General features: G+C 43.6%; 1 protein-coding gene across 1 annotated transcript; it reads left to right on the forward strand.

Moving 5' to 3' along the window:
* The first annotated feature begins 8291 nt into the window (after positions 1 to 8291).
* Positions 8292 to 9557, forward strand: LOC105056444 (transcription factor MYB1-like). Its single transcript, XM_010938641.3, has 3 exons — positions 8292 to 8452; positions 8526 to 8655; positions 8941 to 9557. The coding sequence occupies exons 1-3, from the start codon at positions 8320 to 8322 to the stop codon at positions 9545 to 9547; spliced, it is 870 nt and encodes a 289-aa protein (XP_010936943.1). The 5' UTR covers positions 8292 to 8319; the 3' UTR covers positions 9548 to 9557.
* Positions 9558 to 10597: the final 1040 nt, after the last annotated feature.

Here is a 10597-nt window from a genome sequence, read left to right on the forward strand (position 1 = left end):
TCTCCTCGACCGATGGAAGATCGGGGATGACCGGTGTGTCGACCACGATCGGCGCTGGGTCGACGGCCGAAGCAGGACCTTCGGTCGGTGGGGGGCTGGCAGTCGGCGCCACTTGCTCCGGGACGGCTTCCTCCGCCACGACGACGCCTCCCAATGGCTGGTCGGCCATCTCCTCGGTGGCTTGCTCCTCGGCCCCCGGTGGGACGATGCTGCTGAGGTCCAGCTCCGGGTACAAGGCCTGGACCGCATCCCGACCATCCTCGTACCCCACCCGGTACGAGGCGAAGCCCGACTCGAGCATCTCCTCCCGATACTGGTCGGAGGCACGGAAGTCCTCCACCGCCCGACTGGCCAACTCCTTCGCCGACCTTGCCTCTTCTTCCGCCCGATCAAGTGAGTCCTTCACCGACTCTGCCTCTGCCTTCGCTATGTCGGCGTCGGCCTGGGCGATCGACAGGTCCTCCTCAGCTTTGGCAAGCTTCTCCAAGCTGACCCGAAGCTGCTCGCGCTCGCCCTCAAGTTCGGCGGCGACGCCATCACGCTCCCGCCGCAGACGATGCGCGGTCCGGCCCTTGCGTTTGGCTTCCTTCTTGGCCGACCTTAGCTCGGACCCGAGCCGGGAGACTTCGTCTACCAACTTAGCCTCCCGGTCGGCCGACTGCTTTAGGTGGTCGACCAACATCGTCCGGTCGGCTTCGGCCGCCGCCGACCTTTCCTTCCAAGCCGCCCGGGCGGTCCCGAACCTCCGATAACCGGCTTCAAGCTCCGACATGGTGTAGACCAGCTGCCGACGCAAGTGTTTCATCAGGAATGCATAGTGAAAAAAATTCTAAGGAAAAAGAAAGCGAAGCAAGGCTTACCTCGACCATGGTCGGGTAGAACTTAGACAGCATCTCGGTCACTTGTCGAGACCTCAACGACTCCACGTCGGCCAGGAGGAGGATTCCCTGGCACAGCCTCCTCGCCAAGTTGTGGTCGGCCAACACCGACGCCCCTTCGGGGAACTGTGCGCTAGGCGGCACAGTATGACTCCACGACCTTGTTTCGTCCGTGGGGTCCATCGGGGCCTTCCCTCGATCGGCCGCCCCGACCGACGGAACCGGCAGCGAGGGGATGCTCGAGGTTGAACCGGCACCCCCTGTTACGGCCACAGATGCCGTCGGATGATGTTCGGTTTCCCGAATGTCATCCGACTCCACCGCTGCCGGCGAAGCCGTCGATGTCCCTTCGGCCGCTTCTTCCGTCGGCCTCTCCTCCGCATGCGCTGCCGGAGCCGCGAGCGCTATGACTGGCTCCGATTGGTCGGTCGCCGACGCTTCGACGGTCGGCGCCGCTGGAGTAGGCTTCTTCGGAGGACGCGAAGGTCCTGCCCCCGATGCCGGCCTCTTCCTTGATGCAAACTGTCGGATCTCGGCGTCAGTCGGCCGCATTCTTGGAGGTGTCCCTGCGATACCGACAGAAGTGTTAATCAAAGAGCCACCAAAGGGCCAAATGAAAAGAAGACCGGGGGATCGGGCGATACCTAGTCGGGGGACCAAGCTCAAGCCGGCGTCATAGAGAGCTTGTTCGGTAACAAGCTCCCTCTGCTTTGGGACCGACATATCTTTGAGTCGGTGGAAGTCCTCCCGGTCGTCCGCCTCCACCTGGCTGTTGTCATTGGCTTCGGTTCGGGGCACGCCCCAGTGGGAAGGGAAGCCCCAAGGAGATGGAGATGATACAAAGAAGAACTGGTTCTTCCACCCATGAATGGACGATGGAAGACCAGTGATGAAAGAAAGACCCTTTCGGGGGTTGAAGAGCCACCACCCTCGGGCCTTAGGGTGGGGTCGGAGCACAAAGAAGGCCCGGAAGAGCGAAATGCGAGGGTTGGTCGGCAAAAGCTGACACAACAGCGCAAAGCTGATTATCAGACGGACGGAGTTCGGTGCCAGTTGCGCCGGACAGAGTCCGTAATAATTCAGCAGATTCCGGACGAACTTCGGAATCGGGAGCCGAAGACCCGCACGAAGATCTTCGACGTACAATGCCAGTTGGCCGGACGGAGGGATGTTAACCCGACCGCCGGCCCCTGGGGCGGAGAGTTGATACTGCTCCGGGATTTGATACTGCTCCCGAAGCCGATCAACGTTCGGCCCCGAAAGCGAGGAAACCTCAACTTCTGGAGTCGAGCGGGAGTCGTCGGTCGGATTTCCCGATCGAGCTCCCCGAGTCGGATTTCCGGCCATTACACCAGAACCGAACAAGAAGAGGAAGAAGCGAAGAGGAAGAAGAAGAAGAGGAGGGGAAGACCACGAACCGGCACTGAACCCTTCCGGAAGCAGGAGGAAAGGCTCTGCCCGCGACGACTGAGAAATCGCCCGGACAGAGTTTCTGCAGCAAAATGTCAACAATGGAGTCCTGGGTCCGGATGGTCCTATATATATAGGGCCGTCCGACGGTCGAGATGTCTCCGCGCCGATCGAAGCCTCACGAATGTGCGACACGTGGCGGCTTCCGGGTGGCCTGATGATTCGGTGCGCCCATCCCAGGACGGCCGCACCGCCCTCATTAAATGCAGGGGGCGCCTGCCCAACCACCTACGACACGTGGCAAGCGGGGCCGTGGTTCTGCATTAAGGCGCCTGCGCCGATTCGCGTTCCCGATGGGATGCCTGACAGCGCACTGCGACGGTCTGCGTTCCTCAGAAGGTGCCGGATATTCGGTCGTCTGACACCGAATCGTCCGACACCCGACCTCCTGACGCCGACGTGACGTCTGACGACGACAAAACGTGACATCTGACACCTGACACCGACGTGACACCTGACGCCGATGTGACATCTGACACCGACTAGACGTCTGATGCCAGCAAATCGCTCGACATTTATGAGACGCCTGACATCGGACCAACCCGCGGTACGGTCGGAATTTGGCATACGACGAATCCACTCCTGTTCGCCCAGGGTTGCTGCCCAAATAAAAGCATCGGCCAGCTCACCGTCCGACTCAGGAGTGGAGGGGGCAACTGTTGGGGAATACCCACCGACCGACCGACCGACGGACGGAGAGACCGACCGACCGACCGACGGACGGAGGGACCGACCGACCGACTGATGGCCGGAGGGACCGACCGATCGACCGACAGCCGGAGCGACCGACCGACGGGCGCCATCACCGACCAATCAACGGCCTACAACCGACTGAGGATGTGTCGGCCGGGCATGCTTTTCCCGACCGACTGAACCTAGAAGTCTGATGGCCGACTCACGCAAGGCTCGCCGACCAACGGAGGGGCCCGACGCCACTCAGCTGGCCACCGACCTAGGGTCGGTCGGCTCCTCCGATCACCGTACAGCCGCCAGGGCTTGTCAGTTCTGACAGCCGCATGCGGCACGGCCACCTAGGGGCATTGTCCCGCCGAGGGCATTGTCAACCCTAGTGATTTGACAGCCCCACGGCGATATGACACTTTCACGGCGACTCTTACAGTCTACAGTGAGTTGACAATTCCTCACTTGTCCGCGCCATTAATGACGGCGCCATACCGTGCTCCACTATATAAATCGGGGAAGGCAACAGTGCAAGAGAGATCTCTCTCTCCACTTCTCGACTTCGAGACCACAGGCTCGCACCTCTCTCCCTCTCTCCCTCGATTGAGCTCTCTGTCTTCATTTCACTGTTGCCCAGTCACCTCTCTGACTTGACCGTCGGAGGGTCCCCGCCGGAGCCGCCTCCTGTCAGTGTGGACTTCTCGTTTTGCAGGTGCACGTTCCCCGACGATCGGACGACGAGGTGATTGGCCGCAACAATCATCATCTTATTTCAATCATTCGAGGTCCAGTTCAATCCCACTTTGCAGATCACAATCACCTTCAAACCTTCTTCCACTATCATCATCTAATTTGTTTCTCTTTAAAGCAACTCCCATTTTAACCTTAATAGAACCTATATACGACCATGCAACCAGGAGATATCAAGAAATGATGAAGTAAATTCTTGCATAAAAAAGAATAGCTAAAACTCTATGAATTTATGCCTCAAAAAAAAAAGAAAAAAAAAAAAGGCAAATTCAATGTAACAAACAAAGAAAACTTTTCTTGTGAACTAACATTTACAAATAGTTCCTCCAAAATTCAACCCTTTTGAGAAGAAGCTTCTAATTAAAAGTTCTGTCGAGTATGTCTTGTGTTTACAAGTTCTAGAGAGTATATTGGAGGGCAACATTTGTAAAGAAATCTTGTACTTTGTAGTCCTTAATTTTTTTATAGTGAAGCTTTTACATCATAGGCATAGATCTACAGACCAAACCACATAAATATTATGTGCTCTTATTCATTTTTCTCTCTTTGATCTTCTTGTTTTGCTATTTTTCCTGTCTATTGCAACAAATGGTATTAGGGCCTCGGCCTCTTCGATTGGACTTTTACAATGACGACCGTAAAATTTGAATTGAGAAGTTCAATTGTGAAATGATTTCGATATCTAGCCAATTACGATGCAAGCCTTTTTAAAACAATAAGGACTGTGAAAGGCATTAGAAGGAAAAAAAATTATTGAATTATATATCTGATGACAAGGAGGAGCTATTGGTGAAAGCATACAATATAATTCCATTATGTTAGGCAAATGAGATGGTCAGAGAAGTCATTGAAAATAAAATAATGGTTAGATTATGATTAAAATTTAAGAATAAATACATGACCAAGTCGCTTATAAATAGATTGTACTTAAAGCATCAGCTCTACCATATATGCATAAAAAAGATATATCCATGAAAGATTATATAGATGAATTTGATAAAGCTATTTTGAATGATAATGAAGATCGAGCCCTTATTTTATTATGCTAACCACTATCTTCTTATGAGAACTCTGTTGACTCTTTCAGTTAGTAGTGTAAAAGATGCCTTACAATCTAAAGAGTTAAAAGTATTTGAGAGTTACGTAGAGAATCAATGAGAAGACTTGATTATTACAGGTAAGAGTAGAGAAAGGAAATCCGGCAACTAGATCATGTCTAAATCAAAAGGATATATATTCTTAATTAGGTTATGCAGATGTGGTGAAAGGATATGACTATAGTGTATAGATAATTTAGGTCACCCAAAATTATATTATTAGTAGAGATATTATTTTTGATGAGTTTACTAGGTTAAAGCAGAAAAAACAGTCTGTTGATTGTGTAGGTATAGATTACAATATTAGTAAATAGGTGAAGCTTGATATTGAAGCTCCAAGGAGTGTTGTAAAACTCTCTAACCAGCTCAATAAGATAGAGATGCAAAATTTTATATAAGATGATGTGCTACAACAACAAAAATAGTACAGTATTGCTATTGGCAGGAAAAGAATGTAGATTAGACCATTTTCACATGATGCAGATATGATTGCTTATGCTCTTACAATAGCTAAGAGTGTTGAAAGTGAGAAACTTTTCTCATATCAAATGCAATTAATAGCAAGGAGTCTACAGGCACAATGGGTTGCAGCCATAAATGAAGAAAATGGGCAACATCTAGTTGACCAGTTCAAGTATTGCTAAGACTTGATTGACATTTGTAAAGATTAATATTCTTAGGGACAGAATGTTTCAATATATTTGACTTGATAAGTTTCAAGTTAAGATAAACATTTAGTGAGTATGTCTTAAGCTTACAAGTCATATAGATCGAGTCCAAATCTATTTAGGATATTAATACAAGTCCAAATAAATTTAGGACACCAGTTTGGATCTAAATCAACTTACCCTAATATATATATGTATATATATAAACCCAAGAGAACTATACCGTTGAGTATCCCAAGGATTAGATGTTTTAGAGGCTAGAGTTTGTGAGAAAATCTTGTCCTTTATAATCTCAATTTTTTTTTGTGAATTAATCTTCTCATTACATAAATATTATGTGCTCTTGTTCTTCTCTTATTATTTTTTCCTTTTCTCTTTTAGCTTTTTGTTTTGTTATTCTTCCTACTTGTTGCAACAAGTTCTAATATAGATTAAGGAGCCCTACGCCTTTGCTAGAAAAATGGTATGCAAGTCCAATGCTCTTTTGGCTTGCAAATTTTTGACAAAATGAATCAACAAAATTTAAAAAATATCTTTTCTAATCCATAAAAACAAAAAGTGATTTTTCCTACCAATCTGAATATATTTTCTTTGTGGTGTTCCAAAAGAACATTCCTAGGATGCATGATCTGCGCTTAAAAAGTACTGGACCAAATCTCATAGTAGTGCCCTTTGAGGTCCGTCTTTTGTGTGATTTAGTGTTGAAGGAGCGATACATGAAGGAAAAAGAGTAGGAAAAAGTAGAGTAATACTAGTAGTACTTCTTAAGATCTCTTTCTAACACAACAATAACCTTTCTGCATGGCCCATTTACCATCCTAGTCCAAGCAATTTTAGGTTAATTGTATGTGAATTCAAAAAATTTAAAAAAAAATTATGGACTAGAGAATTCTTTTTTTTCTTCTTTTCTTTTTCAGAATAACAGTGGTATCACCACCAACGATTCTAAGAAAACAACGATAGAATTCTACTTGCATTAAAAATTTATCAAAACTGTTCAGTTTCAACTTCCAGCATAAAACCTTCTTTAAGTTTCAACTTCCAACACAAAAGACTACTTTAAGTTGAAAAAGTTGAGGAGTGTCCAACCAACAGGCCATGCCCGGCCTGTTTAGGATACCATCCATCTCGTACGTACCTCTGGCTCGTTCTGTGAGATGAATGATCCAATGAATCCATTATGTCAATCTATTCTATAATACGGGATACTTGGCTTCTAGAATTAGAAATTTAAGCTCATAAAAAATTAGATCTATCAATGGGATGCACAAAAAATTTCGTTTGAATCATCTAAATCACCCAACCCAAATTGAATGGGATCAAATATGACAATTTGACAGTTTAACTGATTTAATTATTAATTTATTAGTTTATGTGATCCGTTGAAACCGAATCCAATCGACTGATTGAAATTAAAGCAGCGTTGTTTCATATATATATATATATATATATATATTAGATACTTCATAGATTTATATATACATTTATGTTACATATTTATTCAAAATTAAATTTTATATCTTATATTAATTAAGAATTTAAAATATTGATTTAGCTCCATTTCAATCTAATTTGAACCAAATTTGACATGATTATGGATCATAACGAAAGAACAAAAAAAATAAAAATTAAATCGATCAATCCGTTTAAACCAAAAAATCTTTCAAAGTGTTCAAATATTTGAAAAAGCTATATAAATAAACTGAACCGATACAAAATCAAATCGAAAAAAAAATTAATTATATTTAAAAAAATTAATTGTATTTAGTAAAATATTTAATTTTAAAAATTTATTCAACTAAAATATTGGTTCAGCTTAAAAAATTTATTTAAAATCAAACCAATCCAACAGATTTCAGCCCTCTCTATCAACGTAGACTTAAAGCACGAACGAACCTATGATTTCAAACCTAAAACAAGTACAATGCATGTTTCCAACTATTAAGGATCCCTATCTACCAAAAAAAAAAAAAATTAAGGATCCCTATCCTCCATGCCAAAAGCTTGGTCCTTTACTCTCAATACTTAAAAAAAAAATTTATAATCGGACCAATCATTAAAGAAATTATAGTCAGACCGTCATTGTCTCTCATGTGTATATATTAAGACATCCATCAAAAAAGATGGTTATTTGATGTTTATCTAAACTGTTCAAATACTCTTAAGATTTATCCATTCCTCTTTTTTTAGTATTTTAACACGTGCGCGTAAACGCACACGGCCACTCATCTTTTGATGGACGTTTTCGAAGCATGCCCAACCATAATTCTTTCCATGGTCGGTCCGACTATAGAAGTTGTATCTTCCAAAAACTTCTATAGTCAGACCAATCATGGAAGGAATTATGATCCGATCGTTATCGTCTGTCACGTGCATATATTGGAACATCCATCAAAAAATAGATGATTATGTGATGTTTATCCAAATTGTTCAGATATTTTTAAATTTTATTTATTTTTTTTAATATTTTAACTCACGTACATAAATATATGTGGTCATCTATTTTTTGATGAACATTCTCAAAGCATATCCAAACATAATTTTTTCTGCGATCGATTTTATCCTCTAATTTTCCTCTGATATCTCCGTCCCATGCCATCTAACTTTCAATGCCCCACGTCAGGTCAAAGCCAACTGGCTACCAAAAGCAAATAGAAGGAGAAAAAAAAAAATCAAAGGAAACTAGTGACACTTGGGATCTATAAAATGCCCACTCAGCACTTGAGTTGGTTCACTCGTAATCTCAGAGAGAGAGAGAGAGAGAGAGAGAGAGAGATGGGAAGGAAGCCATGCTGTTCAAAGGAGGGGCTCAAGAGAGGAGCATGGACTGCTCATGAAGATAAGATCCTAGTATCCTACATCGAAACTCATGGGGAAGGCAAATGGGGGAGCCTCCCAAAGAGAGCTGGTGAATTTTAACAAACACCTCAGACAGCTAGCTCTCCATTAACAAAGTCTCATGTCGTCAAAATGGAATGCAGGTCTCAATAGATGTGGGAAGAGCTGCCGCCTCCGGTGGCTCAACTACCTGCGTCCCGATATCAAGAGGGGCAACATATCGGAGGAGGAGGAGGACCTCATCATCAGACTCCACAAGCTCCTCGGAAACAGGTCATACTTCCACCAAAAACCGAGTCCCAATTTTGATTCTTTTTCTTCGACCATCAAGTTGTAATTGTAGCTGGGAGCTATAGGAGAGAATTCTTGGTAATTACCACGCAATTTGTTTCCTTCTCACAAAATTCTTTGGATCAAGCTCCATAAATAGTCGCCATCTTTTTTAATTCCATAGCTGACAAAATTGATGCTAGATAGTGTAATGTAACAATTTTCTTCCATGAACGTACTGTTCTTTAATTTTTTTCTGAATTTTTTTGGGTTCTTTGGAGACAACAGATGGTCTCTAATTGCAGGAAGACTACCAGGGCGAACAGACAACGAAATCAAGAACTACTGGAACACAACCCTGGGGAAGAGGGTGCATGGCAGCCTGGACTCCAAGGCAACATCTACAGCCAAATCCAAAGGCAAAACTCTGATGACCGGCCCACCGGTAGCCCCCCCACCACCTCGGACCGACCCGCCCGTGATCCGACCCAAGGCTGTGAGGTGCACTCGGAGCTTCTGCGCTCCGGACCAACTCATGTCTTCACTTCTAGATAATTTGGTGCAGAGAGAGAACTCAGAGAAGAGAACCCTTTTTGAAGTGCCGCAACATGAACCTCTCAATGATCCTGGGATGGGCTCCATGGACTCTGATAAGGCTTGTCCTTTGGACTTGGATTTTTTGTTGCAGGATATAGGCGAAGGGATTCAAGTTGGGGACAATGGAACGAGTGAAGAAGGCGGCAGCACTAACTTTGACATGTACTCAAATGATTCAGTGCCGTTCGATGGAACGATGCTTGAAAATTGGATGGCAAACGATTGCTATCAGCCTGACGTCACACTGGATTTCCAATCCTCGGCTTCTCTACTAGATTCAGAAGAGATCTGGTTCTAGAGGATGTCAAAATAATGAGCCTTAAAGACATCTATTAAGACCGTTGCAGAATAAATGTAGAGAGAGAGAGAGAGAGAGAGAGAGCGATCGCATAATCTTTATCTTGGCTTAAACGAAGTTAATAAACTGCCAATGTATAATTATTAAACATTGAGTGGACTTAGTTTTATTGTATGCTGTGACGAAGAATCAAATGATCGTGACACATGACAATAAATTATGCAAGACATAAGAAAGAACATCGATCACATAAAAAACAAAAAAAACTTTGTGCCACTCCACATTTATGACAGCCAAATGGCTATTACAAACATTTTGATGATAGCTATACCACTCATTCTAACGACACTAGCAATTTGCGGCCGTCTGATTCCTAATAGCCTTATATTCCTTTGGTCCTGGCCAAATTGGCTAGCCAACCTACAACAAAGAATACCTCTCTGACCAATCTTAGCGTTCTCTTGGGTGTTATTTAGTATATCACTAGTGATGTGATCACCGAAGTGATGTGATTATTGGAATGATGTGAGCACCGGAGTAATCTATAAATACTGGAGTGATGTATGATCACTCTATTTGGTATCTCACCGGCATATCACTGGATATAGAATTTTAATGTGTTTCGTATATCACCAAGTAATGATAGTACTGATAATATATAAAATATCATAAATAATTTTACATATTAGTATGTAACAATTACTCTAAACTTGATTAAATATTATTCATTCACAACTCCTCACAAAAACATGTAGTAGTAGTAATAATAATAATATTTATTATTATTGTTGTTGTTGTTATTATTGGTGGTACCTATTTTGATTAGGCTATTAAAATGATATTACGATAATATTATATATAATCGAACTTGGCTAGGCTTAGCTAATTTTGACCATCAATATCAGGACTGCCCATTAGGAATGATTTAGTCAATCAAAATAAAATGAGAAAAAAAAGCATGAAAGATTTAGTATGATCCATCGATGCCAATTAATCATAATATCTATAGAAATAAAATAGACATCTAATAAATAAATAAAAGACATTCAC

The sequence above is a fragment of the Elaeis guineensis genome, chromosome 13 (assembly GCF_000442705.2).
Source record: "Elaeis guineensis isolate ETL-2024a chromosome 13, EG11, whole genome shotgun sequence".
NCBI lineage: Eukaryota > Viridiplantae > Streptophyta > Magnoliopsida > Arecales > Arecaceae > Elaeis > Elaeis guineensis.